Source organism: Pteropus vampyrus, unplaced genomic scaffold (assembly GCF_000151845.1).
Source record: "Pteropus vampyrus isolate Shadow unplaced genomic scaffold, Pvam_2.0 Scaffold147, whole genome shotgun sequence".
In the NCBI taxonomy this organism is placed as follows: Eukaryota; Metazoa; Chordata; class Mammalia; order Chiroptera; family Pteropodidae; genus Pteropus; species Pteropus vampyrus.
The window spans coordinates 629,288-655,905 of NW_011888928.1; the positions used below are offsets into that span (position 1 = coordinate 629,288).

The 26,618-nt window shown below is 44.9% G+C and overlaps 1 protein-coding gene across 42 annotated transcripts in view; it reads left to right on the forward strand.

The window, feature by feature from the left end:
• ZMYND8 (zinc finger MYND-type containing 8) overlaps positions 1-26,618 on the forward strand; it is a 109,874-nt gene that overhangs the window by 61,752 nt on the left and 21,504 nt on the right. For all 42 annotated transcript variants that reach the window (XM_023536079.1, XM_023536092.1, XM_011369264.2 and 39 more), the window contains 4 exons: positions 1,864-2,345; positions 11,413-11,553; positions 19,241-19,393; positions 21,882-22,394. In XM_023536079.1, coding sequence (XP_023391847.1) covers positions 1,864-2,345; positions 11,413-11,553; positions 19,241-19,393; positions 21,882-22,394 — 1,289 coding nt within the window. The remainder of the gene's footprint in view (positions 1-1,863; positions 2,346-11,412; positions 11,554-19,240; positions 19,394-21,881; positions 22,395-26,618) is intronic.

Sequence of the window (26,618 nt, forward strand, 5' to 3'; positions counted from 1 at the left end):
TGGGGCTTGCCCTCCATTTTACTGACAGCTGAGGTTGGCTTAGGGAAGGGCAGTCACTTCTCTGTGGTCAGCCCTGGGCCTCCTCACTGCTCCTGGGATCTGCTCTGTCTGATCGAGACTCTTTGTCACCCAGTTGTACCGTGTGGGAGTCTCACCCGGGGGACATTGATTCCAGGCGGTTCCTCAGGTTTCAGCAGAATGACAGCAGGGAGTTGGACTGGGTGAGAAGCTGGTAATTCCACCACTCTGAGAGAACAGATATTTTGGGGGTGTTCAGTGTTCAGTTTTAGTTTATGTCACGAGTTAAAGATGAGACACAGCCAACCTGTGCCTTGAATTCTGCCCCTCGCGTGTGCTTTATTTCTCCTGGGTCATTTTTTTTTTTTCTTTTAAAAATAGGAAGAAGATACCAACTGTTAAAATGTGGGTTAAATATAAGAAGTGTATCGTTTTCTCTTTAAAACATTGGAAGACTGGTCTGTGTTGAGGCCAGATTCCTACGTGGACACTTTGATAGCACCTGAGTAGATGGTGCTTGTGTTAGTCTGGCTGTGAGTTTAATTCCTTCTCGCTCTCCACTTTGCTCCTTATTACTCTACACTGGGCTTTCGAGTTTATGGTGTGTGAAATCCAAAAGGCCTCCTTGGAAAAGCTCACTCCCACCAGATTTCCAGCTGCAAACGGGTTGAGGATGGGGGAGCAAATGTGACAGTTAAATCTTGGATGTTCCTGCATGGGAGTTGTGTTCCCATCTCCTGCCTGTTGTCACTCGGGTCACTAATTCTAGAAGAGCAGCTCATGTTTCATGAAGTCTGTGCACAGCACACTGGGATGTGGGGTGTCGAAGGTAGGAAGACGGAGCCGATCAGGAATGGGAGGTGGAGGGCACACATACCTGAACGCTAAGGGGCTGTTTTTCATTTTTTCCCCCATGTGAATTATCTCCCATTCAAAAAACCGTGCACCTCCATTTAGAAAGGTTGTGGTTTTCCGATGCTTCTTCTTAGTCCCATGGAGAACCCCGATTTTAAAAGAGAAAGTTTTTTATGTTTGAGTGCAGAAGAGTGAGATTTGGAGAATAATCCTCTCGAGAGGTGTAGTCTAGGATGTAGTGATGATTTTCTTAACTCTCTACCAACCCAGAGCCAAACGAGATTTATTATTTTTTAATGGATTAAAATGACTAAGTCTGTCGTGTTTTTTAATGTTTTAGCTTAGTTTGTTGTCCAAGTTTGGCCTGATGACAGAACTTGTCTGTGAAGTGGATCATTTATTAACCATTCAAACTAAGTCTTTTTTTTTTTTTTTTCAAAAAGAAATATGCATTTAAGAATCTTGGCAAGCCTATTAGGCTAATTTGTTTTTCATTAAGGAAAAAACAATTCTGGAAGCAACCCGGAAGTCCACCTACAGATGAATGGATAAGAGAAATGGGCTATGTATATGCAGTGGAATATTACGCAGCTTTAAAAAGTATGTGACAACAGGGATGAAGCTTGAGGACATTATGTTAAGTGAAATGAGCTAGTCATGGACAAATACTGCATGATTCCATTTACCAGAGGCATCTAAAATAGTCAGATTCATAAACTCAAAGAGTGGAATGGTGATTGTCCAGGGCTCGGGGACAGCAAAAGGCGAATTATTAATAATGGACATAAAGTTTCATTTTAACAAGATGAATATGCTCTAGATAGTCACATAACTTTGTACCTATAGTCACCAGTAATATATCGTACATTTAAAGATTGGCTGAGAGGGTAAAACTCAAGTGTTCTTACTACAATACAATATATTAAAAAAAAAAAAAAATCTTGGAAATGACCAAAGTCAATTTAAACTCTTTCTCTTTTGCACTCCTAGGGCCTGGGTTCCGATAAATAATTGCTACCTCATGTCTAAAGAAATTCCTTTTTCTGTGAAAAAGACTAAAAGCATCTTTAACAGTGCAATGCAGGAGATGGAGGTCTACGTGGAGAACATCCGCCGGAAGTTTGGGGTTTTTAATTACTCTCCGTTCAGGACGCCCTACACGCCCAACAGCCAGTACCAAATGCTGCTCGACCCCGCCAACCCCAGCGCTGGCGCCGCCAAGATCGACAAGCAAGAGAAGGTCAAGCTCAACTTCGACATGACGGCGTCCCCCAAGATCCTGATGAGCAAGCCCATGCTGAGTGGGGGCGCGGGCCGCAGGATCTCCCTGTCCGATATGCCTCGCTCCCCCATGAGCACAAACTCTTCCGTGCACACGGGCTCCGACGTGGAGCAGGACCCCGAGAAGAAGGCCATGTCCAGCCACTTCAGCGCGAGCGAGGAGTCCATGGACTTTCTGGACAAGAGCACAGGTCAGCCCCTGGGGGGAGAGGGCAGAGGAGGCTTCAGGAACATGGAACGGGGTGAGGTTCCCATTGGTGCCATAACCTGGCGGGCCCAAGCTGTCTCGTGTCACAGAATCAAAGGGAGCTGCATGGGGTTTCGCTCCAGTGGAGCAGGTTTTAAATTTAAAATGAGTAACCCAATGAGATTCTTGCTGTTAGGGACCAAAAAGTGACAAAAAGCATCCGCAGCAGGTCATCTTGGAGGTTATTCCTAGCAGCGGGTGGATGTGGCTAGAAATCCTTCCGAGTTCAGTTCAGACGCCTCTTAGATTAATCATAACGATTTTCGTAACAGCCTTTTCTTTCTCAAGAATTTTAATTAAAACAGTATTTTTCTATCAAAAGCATGCATTCACATCATTTAACATTCAAATAGTAGAGAAACAAGCAAATAAATCTCTCTCCCCCGAGCTGTCCTACCCCTTAAAGGTCACCCTGCTAACAATTGCATTGCATTTTTGAGACTTGCGATAGTAGAATGGTTAAGAATGAGGACACTGGTCTCGAATCCCAGCTCTGCCACTCACTTGTTATGTGGCTTTAGGCAAGCAAGGTACCTAACCTCTTGTGCCTTATTTTTCTCATCTGTCACATGACGACAATAATAGGACCTGCTGCATAGGTTCTTGTAAGGAGTCAATGAATCAGTCACACGAGGGCTTAGAACAGTACCTGGAGTAGTAAGTGCTACAAAAATGTTGGCAACTGCATTATTTCTTAATGGTGGTTGCTCATTAAATACCTGTGTGGATTCAGAGGGGTGATACACATGAGGGATGCTGACTGAGTGTGTAAAAAGTAAGTACCAAACGTAATTTGGTTGCATGTTAAATACTTAAGACTTTATTACTTGTACAAAGAAATGGATTTACCCTCATTTAAAAAGTATGTGACAACAGGGATGAAGCTTGAGGACATTATGTTAAGTGAAATGAGCTAGTCATGGACAAATACTGCATGACTCCATTTACCAGAGGCATCTAAAAAGTATGCCATTTTTCTTGAAACGTGGCCTTCAGTATTTGTCATATGTTTTTCTACTTTTGAGAGACATGGGCACAGACAAGCTTCTACCCAAAGCATGATGATAAAGGCTGGCAACCCTCAGGTGCTGGGCTGGGGCGACTGTTGAGGGGACGAGGACTTGTGAACCCCGGGCACACGCCCCATCTCAAGGGTTTCAGCCGTGGATGCCACGCGGGAATGTGGTGTCACAGTTTTCAGATCTTAACATTTCTTCCAGAGACCTGCGAAATATGCATTTATCACTCACATTTTTTATGTAAAATCTCAAGTATTGTCAACTCAGAATGTCTTAGACCAGTCCGGTCAAGATGGCGGAGTCAAATGTTGAAAAAGTAAAATGTCTTAGAATATTTTCCAGAATGAATAACGTACATCGACAGGTTGGACCACTAGTGTGAGACTTTTGGCCAAACGGGGAATCTGGGGTAGCTTTTCAGACTCCCTCCCCTTTCCTCCTTCCCTTCCTTCCTTTACATAGTAAGATCTCTTTTAAGGATCAGGCATCTGTTCTTCAAGTGACCACGAAGTCCCCAGAAAATCAAATGATAGGGACTTAGTCATTTGTGAACTCGATTCCCCCCATTTTGATATTGTATCGTTTCCTGTTTCTGGATGGTTGGTTATTTTTGAGAACTGCTTATAGCTGTTCCCAAAATGGCTACAGGTAGAGTAGAGAGTTAAGTACCAACCGCTTTTGTTTCTTCAAAATAAAGGTTGCAGTCTCTTCCTCCTGTTGCGATCATAGCCATGTAGTTCCAGGTACTCACAGCTGAGTTTTTAGAGCTTTGTTCTAGGTTGGCGATAACTCGTGTTGACATAGTTTCAGAAAAAACTTCTTTTTTGCTCTTTAGTTTCTGACCAGAGTCCTTACAAGCTTACCTTTATTCTGCGGCGTGATTCCATTTAAGCCAAGTTCACAAAACATGGTACATAATCACACAGACTGCTCAGCCTCTTAGTTCCCGTCGAGAGCAGACTTTTGAGAAAGTGTTTTAACCTTGGCAGCAATCTCGAGAATCACTGTTGCCCGAACTTTCATTGCCATGATTTTTGCCATATTTTATTACATTCTTAATTTTAAATCTGCCATTTAGCTTCGTCCTAAGCTAAATAAAATGTGTTTAAATTGCTTGTTGTATTTTTCCCTCAAATATATGAAATCTGACTTGTAAAATTAAACACATTGGTCTGTGAACTACTACTGGTTCTTTTGCACCGTATTTCAGAAAATATAGTTTTCTGGGAATATGAGGACATGTATAATGTGTTGCTTTTTTTTTTTTTTTTTTTAAAGATTCGGAGGGGTAATAGAGGTTGAAAAAACATCAGATGTCTTGACAAAATTCTTCATCATTTGAGAGGCTTTTTACGTGATAAGTTTGTATATTCCCTGCTTCAATAGACTTTTATAAAGTCCTTTTCCCAGAATATAATCCCCCTTGTGAGGATGTGCTTGGATCATTTTGCTAATCATGAGTTAGATGGTCAACGAGTAGTAGTACAGGAATAGAAGGTAATAATTCAAATTTGTTTTAATCTTATAAATTGCTCTTGACTCCTTAAGGAGGAGCCAGATAGTTAATATTTTAGGCTTTGTAGGCCTCTGTCACAACTATGCAACTATTAAACATTGTCATTGTGTTACCAAGGCGGCCATAGGCAGTATATGGCTATGACATTGAAATTTGAATTTTATGCAATTTGTATGTTTCATAAACCATTACTCCTTTTTTTTCTTTCAACCATTTTACCATTTAAAAATGGTAAAATACCCTTCTTAGCTTGCAGGCCATACAAGAACAAGTGGTATGCTAGATTTGGCCCATAGGTCGGTTTGCCAGCCTCTTTTAGACTTAAGAGAAACTGAGTCTCGCCGTTTTCAGAAGGCAGGTTGAGATCCCTGTGGAGAGGGTGGGGAGGCGCCTGCATATCCTGAATCCAGACCTGTTCTCTTTTCGCTGCACCCTACTGCTCTCTGCTGTTTGCAGAGATAATAGCATCTACTGGAAGGGAAAGTGGAATATTTATTGGAATGCCCTTATAATCAGGAAGAGCTGTAATTGAGACAAGACTGCGATTTATAGAAAATTGTGTAAAAAGAAAAGATTGCCGTTAGGATAGAAAAACCATATTAGTTGTAGCAATGAAAAATTTATAGCCAGCAACATAAAACTACGTATTGGAATAAGTAAGTTATTAAATAAAACCTTTATGGGTGTTGAGAAACCCTTCTTTTTGTTTGGGGGAGGGGGGTTTGAGGAGCTCAGAATCATGTGTCAATAATCCTTAGAACTGGATTTAGATGTCTGAGAAGCACTTTGCTCAGCCAGAAGCCTTTCACTCATGGTGTCCTGGAATCCTGTCGTTTTATTAGTCAGAGTGGTTTATATTCTCAGTGACTTTTTTCTGCTTCCCCCTTTATCTAGACCTCCTGGCCAGAACTGATGCTTTTGTCAATATTTGCTTGTGGGATCCCAGTTTAAGTCATTAATATGTATTAGGATAAGAGTCCTGAGGCTTGGCTCTCGCCACCTTCTGAGCTAATGGTCCTTCAGTCTGACAGCTCCATATGGCTGGCTTACTGCTTAGGGAGAAGGGAAAATGTTTTTATAGACTCCTTTTTCAATGTGAAATCAACACATATTTGTTCTAAAATAATTGTTATTTACAAAGACTAAAATCATTAGTCTAAGATCACCCCACCTCCAACAGTCAGCCCTTAGATATAGTTTCCAGGACTTCTTCCATGTTGGTTTATAAGTCATACTGTTCGATCGAAAACTAAAATTCTCCAGGGATCCTGGCCTATGTGGAAATGAACAAGATTGGGGAGACCTAAAGCAGAAATATGCTCCTTATCACGACTGATTACATAACACAGGTGTGTCGTGTGTGTAGCACTTCCCAAAGCTGTACCTGCCCTTGTGATACCAGGTGCTCTGAGCTAGAGAGAGAGGTACTCCAGGGCCTGTTCCTCCTCTTGTTTGTAGCCAGATGGGAATGTGGGCTCAGTGTTACCAGATTTCTGGTTGTTCAAGAGAAGTCTCAAATATTTTTTAAAATGCAAACTACTCCAACTTTTACATATTGGCTCAAATTTAAAAAGATGCATCAGATTTGCATTGGTGAGCTACTTGGTTCATGGATCACTTGTTTGCAGTCCTTTAGTCTTGTGGAGTGTCTGGTGGAGACCGTTAAGAGCTTTTTTGTTTTTAACTCAATCTTGTGTTCTGAATACTTTTCCGGGTTAGTAAATAACCCTTTAACACAACATTTCTGTCCTGTCATGGACTGTCTGCTATGTAGCTTGTCTGTGCATGCCACTAAGACTTGTGCAAGACACAGCCTTTTGGACATATAGGTTGTTCCCAAGATTTTATAAGTAGAAGAAATTTAGCATGCTTCAATACCTCCTGCGCCCCACTCCACCCAAAGGGCCTGGGGTATGAGGGAGGGAAGGGACATTTTTTCTAATTTAATTCTTAAGACTCATGTTCCATGTAGTCAGAACAGCACTTAGCACAGGCTAGGATTTTGTAAATATAGATAATAAATAATGTGTTTTAGCCTACACTTGTGAGTTTCACATCAAAGTATAAAATCTGATTAAATTATTGGTGACTTCAAAGGCAATTAGTTCTTCCTCTGGGCAAGATTTATGGCTTTATAAAAGGACTGGCATCCGTTTCAAAGCTTAATTGAAATGAGCATTTCCCAATGTGTTTTTTTTTTTTTTTTTGGAAAATGCCTAGTGATTTAAGACAGGATTTCCCAATCTCAGCACCATCGACATTTTGGGTCAGATAATTCTCTGGCGTGGGGGCCATCCTGTGCATGATGGGGTGTTTAATAGTGTCCCTGGCCTCTACCCACTAGATGCCAGTAGCACAACCTGCCCACAATTATGACAGCCTAAAGTGTCTCCAGACCATTGCCATGTAGCCCCTGGGGAGCATGGTCACCCCTCCAGTCTGCATTGAGAACCACTGATTTAATGCACCATGCTTTTGAAATTTAGCTCTGACAAAATTCTGATTGCTCAATATTTATCTTGGAAGCTCTTCAATATTTACATTTAATTTTATATCACTTTTTTCCTGAACATAAAATATTCCTTTTAGTGTTAGTATTATAGAATAAATAGCACACAGTTCTACCCTAAGAGGTGACAGTTGTTAGGAATTGGCTGTTCCTTCGCTTCAGATTTTTTAATGTATGTAATCACATTGATAATAAATTTCTTGTGGTGAAATGGGATCATACTAAGCTTTTGCTTCTTTCAGAAAACTTAGCAATGTTTCCTTGACGTCTTTTTAATTGTCAATAGTATATAGATTGTACATGAACATATCAGAAATGATGGGGCATGACCGAATTTTGGGATGCATTTCTTGGGGAAGAAACCTGATTTTATACAGGTATATAAATGTAGGTGTTTTAAACAGGTAACACGGGTTTGTTTTCACAATGTCTATTTTATACATATATATATATGTCCTTGCTGACTTTCCAACCCCTAATGCTATAGACATTTTGGCCAGCCTGGTATTTTCCATGTTTCTCTAGATGGCCACGTTCGAAGCCAGAATACAAGTTATACAGTCACAGAGGCTCTTCCAGGGTCTCGGTGGGAAATGCTGGGTAAGGACAGTGTGTCTCAACCTTTTTTTTCATCGTTATCCCCAAGGATCCATTTTAGACATTTTCTTCCTTATCATCTTCCTGTGAATTTTTTTAAAAAATGGAGGTGAAATTCACGTGACCTAAAATGAACCATTTAAAAATAGACACTTAAGGGGTTAATTTAGTACATCCACAGCGTTGTGCAACTACCACCTTCGTCTAGTTCCAGAACATTCCCATCACTTCAAAATAAAATCCCTATGCCCAGTAGGCAGTCTGCCCCCCTCCCCAGCCCCCAGCTTTGCTCCACCCCTGCCCCGGCAAGCATCAGTCTGCATTCTATTCATGTGGCATCATCTATTCTGGATATTTCATTTAAGCAAAATCATACAAAGTGTGACCTTTTGTGTCTGGCTCCTTTCACTTGGCATTATGTGTTCAAGGTCATCCATGAGCATCAGAACGCCATCTCTTTTTACAGCTCAGTGACATTCCATTGCCAGTATACCACAGCTTGGCTGTCCGTTGATGGACATTGGGGTTGTGTCACGCTTTGGGCTGTTGTGCACAGTGCTGCTCTGAACATTCGTGTACATTTCTGTTTTCAGTTCTATGGGGCGCATACCTGGGGGTAGACCTTCATGAAATTTAAGAGTATTGTATATCTTCTTGTGTACTGCGTACATTTCTGTGCTTTATACATAGAGAGTAAGATTTTTTTTTTTACCCCCTAAGAATCACATTTTTGCCCCTTGAGGGCCATATTGCCCCTGTTGAGAATGCATAGATGAGGGTGAAAGCAGTAGAGATGGGTGATCAGGAGAGAGATCTGGGATATATTTTGGAAGCGGTATGTAGAAGCCTTGCTGAAGAGTTGGGTAAGTTGAGGCAGGGGAGCAAAGGGGGAGTTGAAGTGAGTGGTCTAGACGTGTTTGCCCTTGAGCAACCTAGCGAGTGGTGGTTCCAGTTATTTATTTTTATTACACATTGATACGCACGCAGAGAGAATTATAAATGTAGTAGCTTTACCTTAGCCTCTGCAGGTTCGCAGGTCGGGCAGGGTCCTGTTGGACCACCTCCTGACCTCTGCTTTTTGATTTTTGAACTTGACCCATTAAACAGGGAAATGGAGTCTCACTTGGCTGAGGTGCGAGAGCACCCTTGCCTAATTTTTTTTGTTCCTGTCCCCTTTTAGGGTCAGGCTACCTCAACAAAGTTCTCTGCAGTCCCAAGCAGTGCTTTGCGGGGGTGGTAAGACCCTCACTACTAGACCTGCTTGCTAGTGTGTTTAAGAGAACGCAGTTAGAAAAGCCTGGTCTTTAGTCCTCGTGGGGAGTATAGTACATTATACTGATCTCTTCAGCCAGTGGAAATCTCTTTTGGAAACAGATAGAACATGAATCAATGAATGATTAAAAAAAAAACACACACACACACACAACATCTTAATACTAAAGATGTTATTGGGAATATTTAAGTCTTTTAAAATGCTTTTAACTTGTTGTTGGTTGTAGTGTGCAGGGGTTACTAGCAGTAGTAGTAACAGCCCTCAGAATGTTGTGTGCCTGGCCAGGCATTCCTTAATCCTTACAGTAAAATTAATTTAATTTAGCTTAACTCTCAAAATCACTTCAAATGTTTATTGAGTACATTCAAAGCAGCAGTTGACACAGATTGGCTACCTGATCCCCACCTCCTCTCATTTCCAGAAGAGGTGAAGAGTTCCCGCAGACACACCTGCTTCATCCCTGTGTGAACTGGTTGGTCTCAACACTGTCAGCGTTCGGGGCCAAAGATAATTCTTTGTTCTGGGGGCCGTCCTGTGCACTGTTACGATGTTTAGCAGGATCTCTGGCCTCTACCTACTAGATGTCAGCACCCCGTTCCCCAGTCTGACAACCAAAAATGTCTGCAGACATTGCCTCATGTGCCCTGGAGGGCAAAATCATTCCTGGATGAGAACCACTAGTTTATATGATTGAAACCAAAGCCCTAGAGGTTAATGAGAACTAGAAAACAATGCTATACCAGTGTTTAATAGATGCCAGGCACTGCTCAGATGGTTAATTTAGTGGATCCTTACAACTTGATGAGGGTAGGTACTTTTACTTTCCCTTTGTATTGTGTTATTAGTATCCCTTTTTGCCACTGCCAGGAAAGGAGGCTCAGAGATTCCAGGTATCTCTTGCCCAAGGTCACACAGCAAGTTATCAGCAGAGCTGGGATTTGAGCCCAGTCTGACTTCCGATCTGTGCTTGAATCCACTTCTGTGTCTAGAATCTTTCCCACTGTATTATGTTAAACACAGTGTGGCAGGTCCTGGCACTGGAGCTGAGGTTAGCTCCTGTATCCTGACTGGTATATTGACTGGCCATGGTGTACGAGTTCAGTCTATTGAATCTTCACGCCGAATGTCTGTATCTGGCAGGGAGGAGACCCAAGCGAGTGCCCACCCACCTGTCCGAGCACTTTTGAAGTCCCCGTGATGTCTTGATTCCTAATGACTTTGCCACTAACAGCTTTCTCTTAAGGACCAGATCGCCTCAGAGTTGGTTTCTTGTGCCTCCGAGGCCAGCTGGCCATTTTGTTGCCTGTCACACATTTAGTAACAGGACCAATAACATTGAACTGTTTAGGTAAAGGGGCAAGATATAAAGACTCTCTAGGAGGCTCTAGCTGGCTCATCTGAATGCTTCATTTTGTTAAATGGTTTGATGTCTGTCATCCCTCCCCTCACCCAGTGGATGAGGCTCAAGGGAGCAGGATGTGGTAGTTTTAAGATACTTTTAAAATCCTTAGGCATAGGTATGACTCTCCACCCTCCTGTCAAAATTTGAAACATAGTGAAAGGGAGATAATATACCAACGTCTCCTTACTCCATCTGGGGTGGAGTTTAACTTCATCCTTTGAAATGAGAACCCCAAGCTCTCCCAAGGGGTCGAGTTGGCCTCTGGGCAGGTGCAGTAACTGTGGGAGCCCGCCCCTGTGACTTCCACAAACGGATAGCATGCCGTTTGTAAGCCTGGGCCTGGTCTCTGCATCTGGACCATGGTGGGGGCTGGTTTAATCGTTACTTGAGATTTACACCCGTGAATGGGCCAAACCAATTTCAGTGGCGGCTTAGCCGATTTGTCTTAGAGCTTTGTGTTTAATAGAATAACTGGGGAGGCCTCTTTCCTTTGTGGCTTTAACGGTTTAACGTTGGGTTAAAGCCCTTTGCTTTGAAATAAAGGGCCAGCCAGCCAGCCATGCCTGCTCCACCCCATCTGTGGCACTCTGGTGGCCTTTTTGAAATCCAGTACGATTTCTCTACTCTCCCCGCACCTACGAGTTGTATTTTTTTATTTGTAAATCTATATTTTAACAAGTACCATACTTTTTCAGCGTCACCAGCCTCCACGAAGACGGGACAAGCAGGGAGTTTATCCGGCAGCCCGAAACCTTTCTCTCCTCAAGCGTCCACGCCAATCACAACGAAAACGGACAAAACGGCCACCACTGGAAGCATCCTGAATCTTAACCTGGGTCAGTTGAAATTTTTGGAAGTCTCTTTTTGTGGCAGTTAGGAATATTTTTGCAAGTCGTGATGTTCTCTTTTGTGTGTGGTGCCTGAACTCTGAACTCTTCTGAGCAAACTATTTAAAAAGGCGCCATGGCCGAAGATGAAGAGAGATCCATAAAAGGAACAAGAAAGGGATTTCTCGGGGCTTGTTGACATGCAAGTTGTTTTATCTTGAAGTGCCTTAGGCCAGTGTTTACACCTCACTTGCCCTTGACCACAGTACCCCAGTTCTCATATGTGTAAATGTACGTATTTAAAGAGCTGTAGGTGTACTTGATGTGTATCAAGTATTAAGATCAGTAAGGTAAAATGTGTTAATGTGATAAGGAGAGAGATGGGCAGGATGTGGGTGGGGACAAGAGGCAGTAGTTCAGGGAAGGCCTATTTGAGTGGAGAGGTGCATGGCAGGATAAACCAGCCACGCCAGTAACAGCAGAAACATTCTAGAAGCAACAAGAATGTTCTAGACAAGAATGTACAGGCCCTAGGGTAAGGATGAACTTTGTGTTATAGAAGTGGCAAGGAGGCCCAGGTAGCGTGTCCCAGTAGGAAAGGGGGAGACATGAGGTCAGACCGCACCGGGACCTTGAAGGCCCTGGCGGTGGGGTGCGGTTTGAGCAGTGAACCGACTTAGCATTTTAGAAGGACCTCTTTGGGTGCTGGCTTGAGAGCAGCCAGTGTTAGCTGTTCTCAACCAGAGCCAGTTCCTCCTTCACCCCAAGAGACACTTGGCCGTGTCTGGGTACATTTCTGGTTGTCACAACTGGGAGTGGACGATGCTGCTGGCATCTAGTAGGTTAGGTAGAAGCCAGGGATGTTGTCGAAGACCCCGCAGTGCTCAGAGGAGGCCCCCACGGCCAAGAATTATTGGGTTGTGCCAGTAACTGTGTGGACAGATTTGGTCGTGGCAGGAGAAATAGGAGCCAGGAAACCAGTTTTCGATTCTGTAAGTTTGAGATGCTTACGAGGCTCCCAATAGGAGAAGTGAAGAGGGCGGGGTGCTCTGAGGCCAAGTTAAGGCAGGAGGTATAATGCTGGGAATCTTGGTTTATACAAGGGGTTGGGGTAGAGCCCCAGTTCTCATAGTGGGGGCAGGCATGGGGCGTGGAGTGGGGTGCTACTGGCATTTAGTGGTTGCAGGCCAGGGATGCTGTTAAATGTCCCACAGTGCCTAGGACAGCCCCCCATAATGGAATTATCTGGCTCCAGTGGCAGTAATGCTGAGAGATTAACCCTGGTCTGGAGCATAAAGGAAGAGTGAGGACCCCGGACACTTGAGCAGAGGAGGCTGAAATGGAGCAGTGGACAAGGAGGAAGCCACACCAAAGGAGGAGGGTATTGTCCTAGAGGCCTTAAGGAGACAGCAGCCCCGCCTCATCTGCAGTTTGGCTTTCTTGGTTTCAGTTACCCATGGGTTAGCCAAGGTCCGAAAATACTCAGTGGAAATTTCCAGAAATAAACAATTCATAAGTTTTAAATTGTGCGTCATTCTGAGTAGTATGAAGAAATCTCACACTATCCAGCTCCGTCCTTCCCGGAGAAATGAATCATCCCTTTGTCCAGCGTCTTCACACTGTCTATGCTACTGGCCCGTTAGTCACTTAGTAGGCGTCTTCATTATCAGATCAACTGTTGCGGTGTCGCACTGCTGTGTTCAGGCAGCCCTTATTTTCCTTAATAATGGCCCCAAAGAACAAGAGTAGTGATGTTGGCGATTCAGACATGCCAAAGAGAAGCCATAAAGTGCTTCCTTTAAGTGCAAACTGAGCACAGTACAGTAAGATTATTTGAGAGAGGAAGAGGCCACATTCGCATAACTTTTATTATTCTTTATTGTTATAATTCTATTTTATTATTAGTTATTGTTGTTAATCTCTTACTCTGCCTAATTTAGAAATTAAATTATCAGAGGAATTTAGGAATAGGTAATAACACAGTATAAGTAGGGTTTGGTACTATGTGCAGTTTCAGGCATCCACTGGGGGTTGGACTGTATCCCCCACAGGTGGGGGGACTGCTGTATGGGGTGTTTAGGAAGGGATGGGTGGCCACCTGTCTGCAGGGCTGCTCCAGCCTTTGGTGGTCAGTGCCTTCCTGACTCATCTCGTCCTGCAGTGCCATTTTCAGGTGGAGAAACTGAGGGACCCAGAAGGTGGCAGGGCTGGCGCAGGCCACTGTCTCCATGGAGACCAGTGCCTCATTCATCCTGGGTCACCTATTAGTGCATCCTGGATGTGATCGGACAGTCAGGTGGTGGCTTTAGGGGCTCCAGTTCCGATTGACTGGTAGGAATTCCTCACTTGAACAGCAGGGCACCCATTTGCTTCCCTAGGGAATGCTCACTGTTCTCAGTAGGGTGGTTTGCTTTCTCACACCCTCCTCCCACCTCCACACCCCGAAAAGAAATGCCATGCAGAAGCTTTCTCACGGTCACATTTCCTCTTTGCCCGTCATGCGTGGCAAGAACAGCTGCTTTCCTAAACCAGGCGGGCTTTGGGCATCCTCGTGATAACTGTGGGTCTTTCGATGTGGCTTGACTCATGTAGGGAATGCAAGATTTCTTCCTGTCATGTGTTTCGGTTGGTGGGCACAGCGGAATCTGAGTCTCTGTTGCAGAAGTGAAGCTCCCTGCTAGCTCTTCCCATTCTGGGACATGCCTCGTTTTGTCAGTGGAAATGAAAGCATTGGGAATGCGGGTGTTTTTAAGGGCTGAGATTTTAATTACCTAATGGGAAAAGGATCAGATGGGGAGCCATGGATGGGTAGAAAAGTCGGAAAGTGGAGGAAAATGCTAAAAAATTCTTGAGCATCCCACAAATGGTTTAATGGGACTTGAATTTTGTCTCATCTGTTTGAGCAGACAGAAATCAGACAGCACCAAGGATAATGACAGTATTAGATCTAAAAAAACCCCAGTATTTAATTTAAAAATTTATACTTGCAGAGCAAAATTATAGAGATGAAAACAAATCAGTGATTGCTGGGGTTTGGGGGTGGAGGAGAGGGGAGGGATTGACTACAGATCACTAAGGGGTTCTTTGGCAGATGGAGTTTCTCTACATTGTTTGTGGTTATGCAAATCTATGCAGGTGTTAATATTCATAGATCTGTATTCCCCCAAAAGTGAATTTTACTCTCTGTGAATTAAAACTATTTAAAAAAAAAATACAACAATCTTCAAGGTAGGTAATAGCCCCATTTCACAGAAGTGGAAACTGAGACCCAGAAAATTAACTACTCAGACCTGCTCGTACGTAGCTTGGGCTCTTAACCCAGATACAGAAACTGAAATGCTATGAGACAGGCATTGCTTTGACTTTCATTTGCCCTTCACTGTGCCTCTCGTGCTGTTGGCTAAGTAGGCCAGGGGTCAGGGGGTAAGGTGACAAAGCGGAGTGGGCAATCACACGGAGGACAAAGTACTTTTCTGCCAGTTCACCCTGAATTTTCAAGAAAAACAGAAATCCAGATTTTGATGCGAACTCTCCTAGTTTTTAAAATTTGGCAACAATTTCATCAAAAACCAAAACTACCTTGGGCCAGACAAACAGATAGAACTGAAAAGAACAAAAACTAGCCCACGGGTCATCCATGGTTACTCCACTACTCTTACAGTTAATTTTGGTGCGAGACAGGGGACGGTTTCTGCAGACCATTCTCGCCCCGGTTGGTGACACACGGTCCCTTATTGGCTGTCTTGGGCCTCTTCTCTTGGCTCCATACAAGGAGCCTGGCCCTGGAGGATTGCTATGCCCCCTTCTGTGGCTCCAAGGCGATTATAAATAAGTCATAGATAAGAATGAATTGAGGAGGCCATTGGGATGTGAGCGCTATTGGCATCCAGTGGTTAGAGGCCAGGGTTGCTGCTAAACATTGGCCACGACCCTTTCACTGCCACCTCCCCCCACAAAGACCTACCCAGCCCCAAATGTCAATAGTGCCAACATTGAGAAACCCCAAGAACACACATATGTGTTCATTATCTGTGTTCCATTTCCTTCTTTCCCATTCCAGTGCCTAAGTGTTCTACTAAGTGTCACTTTTTTCATCAGACACGTTGGCTTTCCACATCAGGACACAGAGATCTGCTGCCATCTTATTTTAGCAGCTGCATTTTGATCCATTTCAAGGAGAACTGTAACTTTAAGGTGCCACCTTATTTATTCACGCTTGGTTGTTTTCCACTTTTGCTGTTGTAAACAGCTGCAGTGAAGACCTTTTGGCCCATACGGGACTGTATCCAGAGAATAAATTTCCAGAAGGGGACTCGCGGGTCAGAAGCCATGCACAGTTGACATTCTGAGGGACAATGCCAAATTGCCCTCTAAGGGGGCGATTCTGATTTATGCTCTCTCCAGAAATCAAAGATGGTGCCTCTTTCTCTAGCGTGGGTACTTTTTTTTTCCATCTCTGGTTTCCATTTATAGCCTGAGCTGTCTTCATATCATCTGAAAAGTTCAAAATGTTGGCAGCGAGGGTAGATTCTGAAGATATTCCTGATATAGAAGGGCAGGGGTGGAAGGAGTCCTCAGAAGCGGCTGCGAACTAAACGAGAAATGGCAGCTCTTCTCCCTGTGGAGCTAGGGGAGAATCAAATATGGCTGAAAAGTTTCAGAAAGATAATTTCGTTTGGCTGACCTCCTGAAGATCTGCTCCCAGGGACCTGATCCCAGCCCCCTGGCTTTTGTTGGTTTCTTGTTAGAATAAACTTTACGGTACCTTATTGACTTGGGCAATAAGCTTATTTTGTAAAATGAGATGCTTTACCTTTTTTTTTTTTTCCTGTTGATTATGACTAGTCCAGAGTTCAGTCTTTTTAGGCTAAAGTTACGAGATTGCGTGAACTGTAACACACACACACACACACACACACACACAGAGAGTCATTTTGGTGAGGTGTAGGTCTCTTTCTGTGAACCCTAAGGTGCTGCTATTACTGCAAATAATCCAGGGTTAAGGCAGATCATGAGTTTGCTTTACTCTCATGGAAGATGGTACACGACGAGGCTCTCAACCTTAGCTGCCATTAGAATCATGTGGGCATTTTTTTTAAAAGATCAGTGCCCAGGCCCTTCCCCCGGGTCAGTTAATTCGAGAGTCTCTGGGGGTGGGGGGGTGGCCGAGGCATTAGGATTTTTTTAAAGCTCGACAGGTCATTTCAGTGTGCAGCCAGGTTTGCAGTCACAGGGACTAGAACAAGGGGTGACACAATTTATAGCCTGCAGACCAAATCTGGCCCCCTACCTGTTTTTGCAAATAAAGTTTTATTGGAACACAGTCACACCCATTCGTTTACATGTTGTTTATGTTCAGTTTTTTACCAGAGCCCACATAGTCCACAGAGCCCAGTTTATTCTCTAAGCTTATACAGAAAAAGTTTGCTGACCCCTGAAACAGTAGCTTGTGTTTTTCAGTAGCTACTGTATGGAATCTATTAACCATATAGGGATGTTATTGATCATTTGCGCTGTGCCCCTCCCCTATCCCACTTCATGGAAACTTTTTTTTTTTTTGGGGAGATACTTCTAACTTATGCTTGAAAAGACTGTCTTTTCCCTCTGGACTCCATTATGCTTTCTCCTTCCAGAGAGCAGAAATTATGAGACAGGCCTCACATTCTTCCGCTTTTGCTGTCATATTAGCAGCTCAACTGTCGAAATCCTTAAGTCCTATTCGTAAGCTCTTTAATCGAATCTTTTTGTCTTTCTCTTTCCCTGGTCCTCCTCCTCCTCCTCCTCCTCCTTGCTGTTTTATCATCGTTTCACTCTGTTCCCTTTGTAAGGTGCTCCTCGAGTAAATCTGAATGAACATTCTTTTTCTGAAGTGACGGTGTTGTCTCTTGGAGCATCTTCAGTCCTGGTGCTGATAGGCTCTCTGAATAGCCCCTGGTCAGCATAGAGTGCATGTGCACACGCATGCTCACATGCATGTGTACACACACACACACACACACACACACACAATGCTCACCTATATACACACATGAGTATGTAATAATGCACATGCTTACATACATGCACGTGGATGCACACATGCATGCAGTGCTCACACGCACATGTTTGCACAGACATGCGTGCAGTGCTCACATGTACGTGCATGCACATGCTCACACATGGATATGGTTTATAGAGCCTGTTCTTGAATGACAAGGATGCTGTCTCTGCTTCCTTTGGAATCTCCACAAGTGTGGGGAAAAGGCCCTTCCTAATCTCAGCGGAGGCGCTATTTATGGTGATAAAGTCAAGTCGGAGCAATTAGTTACTCTGGTCACCTATGAATGTGTTGTGTGGGGCATTGGGGAAGCCACCTGTGATCACTTAAAGGGACGAGTCACCGGATGTGCAGTGTAAGGGAGTGTCCCCTTCCTAGGTGAAGGAGAAGGTGCGTGACGCATGTTGGAAAACAGAAAAGAATCGAGAGGAGAGTGTGAAGGCTTTGACCAGCTCTTGCAGTCCAGCTCTCAGTCGGTATCTAGGCCTCTTTAGCAGCCTGGTGGGCGTTGGTGGCATGCGCTCCCAGCTGGTGGGGCCAGGCTCAGGGGTGGCTTTTCCTCCTTGTCCTTGCTTTGATGCCACATACTTTCTGATTGATTTTTCTGGGATCGGGCATGGTAGGGAGGAAGCCCACATTCTCTGCTTGGTGTCGGTTGCAGGGGATGCTGGAGAGTGACAAGGCAGGTTGAGAGAGAGGCATTGCTCCTGCATATAAAGTCTCTCATGGCTTTCTAGACCTTTGCAGCCACCTTAGTTTTGCCCCCTTCTTATGTTTTGGGGACACTAGAGGAGGCAGCAGAGGAAGTGGGGAAAGAATTCAAGAAATGCAAACTTAAGGACCCTTTAGAACCTGGTCCGATTGGTCATATAAAGAGCCCACAACAAAAGTTGGGTGGAAGCGGGACCCCTGGGCCTGAGCCATCATCAGTCAGAGAGAGGCCCCTGCCTGGGATCAGAGCAAGGAGCTCGGACTCTCTCCTTCTGGAGAGGACACAGATTCACTACCCAGGGCTCATCTAGTCACCTGTCCTCAGATGCTGTGAGCCAAAGGGAGGTGCAGCAGGCTGGCAGGAAGGAAGGTCTCCCTCTCTGGTACCTGCCCTCTCTTTCTCACGTGAGCTCCAGACTAGGTCCGGGCGAGGTAAGAATGAAAAGCGAAGCCTCTGCAGTAAACGAGGAGCTGGGGCCCCCGTTACCAGTGTGTGTTCTCTGAGGGGCTTGACATCTCTACAGAGCGTCTCTGATCTGGGCCTGGAGTTGAAAGCACCTTCTGCCCGGCCTTGCTGTCACTTTATCTGCTAATTGAGATTGAGCCTATTACTGTAACCTTTGGTTTTCGAGATCCCAAATGGTGCTGAGTTCCACAGACAACCATCTGGCTGGGACCGTGCATTTTTTTAAATATTGAAAGCAACCCAGGCGACTGTATAGCGGACTGACGAAACCTGCCGAATGTTTTCTCGGGCTATCATCTCCCAAGTCAGCCCATGTCACTGAGCAGGTGATACTGTTGGGACAAATGACAAAATCGTTTTAGGTTTTGCACCCCACTCTCATGGTCTAAAATGTGCGTCTACAAGAAGGAAGCTATATGATGAGCACTGTTTGTTCGTCCCTCCAACACCTGGCCTTACGAGGGTGCGATGATGTCTTCCAGATCGAAGCAAGGCTGAGATGGACTTGAAGGAGCTAAGCGAGTCGGTCCAGCTGCAGGCCGCCCCCGTCCCTCTCATCTCTCCCAAGCGGCAGATCCGCAGCAGGTTCCAGCTGAATCTTGACAAGACGATAGAGAGTTGCAAAGCACAATTAGGTACGTATGTTTTTTACGGTTCGTTTTTATCATCATCATCGTTATTTGTGGGGTTTCCACCTGGGTGAAATCAAAGTTGGATTCTGGCTGCGTTGAGCAGTTGTTTTAACCTTGAGTTGCTTGTTCAGCTAAAAATACATTTCCACGCATGGCAAAATCGTTCAGATTTGCTGGGTCATTGTTCCGATGGGCTCTTTGAACTCCTCAGAGTTTTTTCTTTGGTGGCGGCAGCCTGCAGACCCGAGGTGCAGGTTGTAAGACAGTTTGGGAGCAGAAGGGGCCTCTTGTGTTTGCGTCTGCGCTCCCTGTCAGTACTTGTTAGCATCTCGGCGTCAGAATGCAGTGTGTCCCACAAGTGTCCAACACAGACCTGTGTCCAACACAGACCTGTCCCCTCCAGACTGGGCCCTCCCCACCTGGCAGACCCGACCTGCTTCTGTCCATATTGCCTCCCTTCCTCTTCCCTTGTGCTACCTGCCTTCATGCTGCCTACCTGAATCCTGTCCCTAAGGCTGAGCTCGGTGTCATCTCCTCTAGGGAGTCTCCTCTGACTGCCCTCCCCATCTGCTGGCCTCCTTGATACTTGATTGCTGGGAAGCATCAGTGGTCTTTTGTGTGGGGGTACCCTTCCCAACCCAGACTGGAAGCTCCTTGTGGGCAGGGAGGTTCCTTACAAAGGTTTGCCTTCTCCAAGGTACTTGGTCTTATGTACACACTAGTGCTCTGGAATATCGATTGAATAAGTAAATAAAGAAGTGGAGGATAGCTGGGCTTCAGGAGAGAGAGCCCAAGGAGCTGTGGCTGGGAGTCGTCAGGCTGTCAGCAGAGAGCATTCCTTTTGGGTTACCTGTTCGGTTAGGACATTGAGTAGCAGGGATGAAATTTTGCAGGCCATTCAAATATCCCTCTTGGGTCCTTCTACATAGCTGGTCTAACTCCTTGATTTGTTGCTATCATTTATGAGGATTTTAATACTTCGGTTTACTGACGTTTCCTGTGCAGCCTGCACTGTGCTAAGTAAGCGCTGTGCAGAGATTGTCCTGGGAGGTTGATAGTGTTATCAGTTCCATTTTGCAGTGAAGAAATTGAGGCTCATTCAGGGTCACGTAGCTAATAAGAGCGGAGGAGCAGGATTTCGGTTTATATCCTTTGGGCTCTGGTACCCTAGCTTTTCCTATCACACATCTTTCTGTCTGACCATTAGCTACACTAGCACAAGCCCAACGACCCAGAAATTATACCAGATCTGGGTTTTATATTTTGACTTCTGTTTTTGTTTGCGCCCCGGTGGAGGCAGATGTAATTCACCAGAGATTCGGCTGGTGTCTAGTGCTCTGGGATGTTGATGGCTCTTGTCATTTTGCAAGTTTGCTTGCAGTGTGTCTGGGCCAGGATAGTGACCCACTGCTCTAGAATGAAGGCAGTAAGAGTTGCTTGGGATTTCATCTTTTCAAAATTTTCAGATATAGTATTATTTGCCCACTGCCTGTGGACATTCATCGCTGGGAGCAGGAGACATAAGTGGGTTAAATGGAACTATTGTTAGTAATAATGCTTTCGCCCATTCTCGTTTGTGTGTATGTGAAACACCTGCTGTTTCGTCTTTCCCTTTTGATGGAGACATGGAAATTGGTGACTTTCCTTTTGGCTCCATTATAAGTGCACGAACAAAGCAGACACAATGACATTGACTCTGTGTATCAGCTCAGAGTGCAAGATGGGGACTGGGTCACCTGGAGACGGTGCCCCTCACCTAAAGGGGCTGGTGGCCTCTCAGCACAAGCCCGCCATCTTGATTTCTCTGCGAAATTTCCTGATTTGTGAATGGGGCACCAAGTTCCAAATTAAAAAATGAAAAACAAACAGTAAAACACCTGCGGGCCCAGCCACTGCTTCCCAAATAAAACGTGTCACAGGCTTGCGGGCCGTGAGGTTGCCACCTCTGCCTTAAAGCTTTGGCTTATTTCTTTGTGCCCTGGACACAAAGCGGGAAGGACTTCAATGCTTTGGGAATGCCTGGGAAGGGTGCTGGTGGTGAGTCAGGAGCCCAGGGTTTTGGCCTTGCCTCTGTCTTATTTTTTTTGTGTGTCCTGGGCCAAGTGATTTCTCTGGGCCTCTGTTTTCTGTTCTGTAAAATGGATCAGTTTTAGCAGCTTATCTCTGATGTTTCCTTCCATCCATCCCATTTTCTGTATCCCAGTTAGTTACCAATATTGTAAAGATTTAGCTCCAGATAAATTCAAAATTTATGCCGTTTGGTCCCCTGTCATCTTTGAATGTTGATACCTGAAACCAAACACAAGTTCCCTTTGTCACCTGTCATCAGTGGCAACATGAGTTCCCTGCTGACCCCACCAGGCCAATGTGATGCGATTTGAAATGTATTTTTTTTTTATTTCCAGCATTTGGCGTGGAAAATGTTTGCGTTTTTGGTCCTGCTCTTTATTTTGTGACTGCGCCACATGCTGGGTTTTCTTTTTGAATTTAGGCATAAATGAAATCTCAGAAGACGTGTATACGGCCGTAGAGCACAGCGACTCAGAGGATTCTGAGAAGTCAGACAGTAGCGATAGTGAGTACATCAGCGATGATGAGCAGAAGTCCAAGAATGAGCCAGAAGACGCCGAAGACAAAGAAGGTCGTCAGATGGACAAAGAGCCATCTGCTCTCAAAAAAAAGCCCAAACTGGCAAACCCAGTGGAAATTAAAGAAGAAATGAAAAGCACATCATCGCCAACCAGTGAGAAAGCAGATCCAGGTTCAGTCAAGGACAAACCAAGTCCCCAGCCTGAGAAGGACTTTTCAGAAAAAGCAAAACCCTCACCTCATCCCACAAAAGATAAACCGAAGGGAAAAGATGAGACGGATTCCCCCACAGTCCATTTGGGCCTGGACTCCGATTCAGAGAGCGAACTTGTCATAGATTTAGGAGAAGACCATTCTGGGCGGGAGGGTCGAAAAAATAAGAAGGAACCCAAAGAACCGTCTCCCAAGCAGGATGGTAAGTGATTGTACAGTTTCCAGTTTCTTGATTTGGTTTCACATGACACCTTGCACTTGTAGTATCAAAAGTTATGTGACCCTCTAACATCACCAAAGGAGGCACAACAAAGCTTTGACTGACTCAGGGTCACCTAGCTAGCTGGTTACCTGATAAGACTGGGACTTAAACTGGGCCTCCTCACCTTGAACCCGGCCAATACCCAATGGGGTTGATTTTTAGTGCGGATATAATAAGTTAGGAAGTAGTAGTTGCTTCTAGTAATCAAGTCATTTTTAGCTTAAGCAGCTTCTTTATACTCAATATGCTCACTCTTTTCCTTGAAGTGTCAACATTTAGACAGTTGACAAGGCTGAAATTGTTAGGCGTGTTCAGTTTGAAGATCTCGATGAGTTTACCTGCCCTTTCCTCCCCTTATGTTGCCCAGGCATCTCAAAGTGTGTTTTCTTACCAGAATATGAGACCGTGTGGGTAGGTGGTGCCAGAATGCCCAGTGCTTCTTAGGGCACTGGAAATCCACACAGCGTTGTGTGGTGTGCGCCTGAACTGGTCTTTTGCCCCACCCACCATATTTAGATTTAATTGACCTGAGCTCAGATTTCTCAACCCTGGCGCTACTGACACTTGGGGCTAGGTAATTCTTTGTGGTGGGGGCTGTCCTGTGCATTGGAGGATGTTTAGCAGCATCCCTGGCCTCTACCCACTGGATGCTGGTAGCACCTGCCCAGTTGTGGCAGTCAAATGTGTCTTGACATTTCCAGATGTCCCCTGGAAGGCAGAATGTCCCCTGGTTGAGAACGACTGCCTGAGTCTCAGCAGTGCTTCTGTTGCTGGTTTTATAGGCTGAACCAGCAGTGGCTGTCCACAGGCCTGCTGCAGCCAGGCATGTTAGCAAACCCTCAGAAGGCACGTGGGAATGATTTGAAGGGTGTCCTTTCCATTGACAAAGCAGTCAGCACATTTTCTGTTGGTTTGGCAAGTGGTTAGTGAGGGGATCCCAACATGCCCAAGAAAGGTAATGAAGAATTCATTGAGGGCCCGGGAGAAACATTGACCAAGGGTAAATGAAGACGATATAGCCCCGTAAAACATATGTACTTTGTGAGTAGCTTAAGGGGTCACCAGGGTTAATTTTTGATTATGCCTAACTTGTGACAGGAGCTAGCTTCTCAACCAGACCCTTGAGTTAAGATGTGATTCTGTGTCCCCTGGGCATACTCTGGCTGCTTAAAAGGGAAGTCACAGACAGGCCTTGAGGATCTTTCCTCTGCGATTGTGTCATAGTCTGAGCTGTTCTGGAACCTTTATTTCTGCAGGTCATCAAGCGAGGCTGACATGTCTCTGCATGTGCAGGAGGGAGAGAGAGAGCACTTGAGTGAGACAGGAAGGGTAGACCACCACAGCATCCCTGAGTCATCTCTTAGATTTGCGGATGGCTCTAAAAATGGGCTTTGAAGGACCGCCTCTCATGTTGCAGAGAACAGTAGGAATAGCATTTATTCCATGAGATTTGTGGGAATATTTGGGTATAGATGGCAGTGTTCCTATAAATGATACTGAAATATATTTACACTGTCCCCTTCTTTCTGGAACAGATCTTTTCATTGATTGGTTTTATGCTCCTTCCTCTTCCAGAAGGGATTTGTGACAGATTCACATGAATTCATAATCATGAAACAAAATGCAAATACGATAGAATAGTGAAAGGTCTGGGAAGAGTTTGTATACAGAAATACATAGTGTTTCATCCTTCAGAGTTAGCAAAGTTGGGATTCATTTTGGCTCCGAGCTGCCCAGCAGTCAGAGCAAAAGAGGAAACACAGTTTCTTAAAACAGTGGTCCCCAATCTTTCTGGCACCAGGGACCAGTGCCCCCATGAAAGTCTCATGCCTGAGGATTTGAGGTGGAGCTGAGGTGGTGATGCTAGTGCTGGGGAGCAGCTGCAAATACAGATGAAGCTTCGCTCCCTCGCCTGCTGCTTACCTCCTGCTGTGCGGCCTGGTTGCTAACAGGCCACGTACCGGTCCGGTCCGTGGCCCAGGGATTGGGGTCCCAGCCTTAAAAGATCTCATATTTTCCAAACAATAAAAAAAAAAAATCCAGTCAATTACATGAAGCAGAGCTCTTCCTTGCACTGATGTTGGAGGGAAATTTCTCCAGGATGCCCTGAGTTTGCGGTGGAGGATTAAGCTGAAGATGATTCTAAAATATAATTCAGTTAGAGCAGATTCCCAGGGGTTGGGGAAAAACCAACTATTCTTAAATTCCAGATCCTCCCCCTGACGATGGTTTGGGCTTGAAGAAGAGGCTTCGTGTCCGATTTCCTATTCTGCAGAAGAGCATCTTTTCAACGATGTGCTTTTATGAATTTATTAAAGCGAAGGGCATTTTAGAGTGTGCTCTGGTGAACTCTAACATCCCTTCGGCTAGGAATTCAGCTTATGCATAGAATGTGAATCCTCATAATACTAAAACAGCTTGTAATAGCAAGTGATGACAGAACAGGCAAAGGGAGCTCACTTAGAGACCTGTGCTCACCTGTAACATCGGTAACTTTTAAAAAAAATCCTCATTTTACATACAAAACAGTAGCCAAACTCTGGAATAAGTAGGTTAATTTGACGGGGGCAGCATCTGCATGCTGGCCATTCAGGGAGCAACACTTTTTTGGGCTATAGGTAATTGATGACATACTCCGAGTTTCTAGAACAAACAGAATTTTCCAGAGCCTTTTGTTTTTCCTCTTCATGAACCATCAGAATCCCCTAGAAATTCAAATACATTAGTGTCTGAATGATAACCCCCAAAGAGTGTTTTGGGCGTAGAATCTTTTCAGATTGCAAATGCCAGTTATTTACTTGGAAAAGTGGGCTAGGCGTGATTCCTGCAGAGCAATATGCAAAGCTGGCCGTTTGCTTTTACAGATCAAGAGAGAGAAAAGGATCTTTTTGTGGTTGCCCTTGGACTGAGGCGGAGACTAGGCTAGCTAATCAGTAATAATAGTGTATTTTTAGGTCACATGGCAGAAAAGAAGATGGTATTGAAGGTACTTCTGCAGGTTAGGAACCCTACCTGGAGACCATTCCCTCTGTGGGTTCTTAGAAGGGCCAGGTTCAAAGCTACCTGCGCCCCTGAAAGGGGCAGGTTCTCTATCCAGTGTTCGGCAGGTTGTCCTGGGGAAGGGTTGAGGCTCCTCACTGCAGGAAGAGCTCCCCTTCCTGTCCCACCCCATACCCTTGCCCATGAACTTGGCTGAGCTCTCCTCTCCAGAGGGGCAGGAGGGCCAGCCAGATGCAATAAGCACCAAGAAAGCCTCCCTTGTCAGAAAAGTCATCTTGTCTTTCCTTCTCCATTTCCTTGGTGTTCCAAGACCCACAGCTCACTGAAAATCTTCCCTAGAATAATCAAGACTCAGGTCTTTTCTAGGAGTTACAAATCTGGAAAGACGGGCGGAGTCTTCATTAAAAGGAGTTTGATATCCAAGCACATCATCTACGATTGGGGTGCTGACTTGCAGCTGTGCTTAGTGTGTGATCCTTGTGGGGAGGCTCACCTTGCCAGCGATAACTGACCCCTGTTCTCTAAACAAGCCCTCACATTGTTGCCCCTGTCTGTGCCGCTCAGTGCTTCTGGCTCTAACCTGCCTTCCGGCCCCCCTTGCTCACTGCCTCCCTCACTCACCGAAATGTTCCCTGTTTAAACATGTCTTGGCTAATGCTATTTCCCTCCAGAGTCTCAGCTCTGCCTGGTGAAACCCAAACCTCCACCCCCATGGCCCAGCTCCTCCCAGAAGACCTACTCCGTAAAGCAGCTTTCTCCAAACTTGAGGCATTCATGTTCATTATCTTTGCCATTCTCAAGTCCTGCTTGTATATAGTTATTGACTTAGTATTTTTATTTGAAACGACTTACTCTTTAAAAAAAATGAAACCCATTTTCCATCACTTGACCATCACACAATAGGTAAACCAGTATTGCTTGCTATACCTGTAATACATTTATCGCAAGAATAAATAAAATCCAAAGGAAGCCCCTCAAATTCTAGATAATACATCGTGTCTGGAAGGTTCTGGTCTTGGGGTGGAATCCCATTTAGTGTTAGGCGTCAAGGCGCGGGTTGCCAGGCTGAGACTTTGTCCTGGAGGGACTCAAACGAGGTTAAAGGGACACTTTTGGTTTTGAATGATTTAATGTTATTCGGTGCCTCGGCCATTGGGAACCCAT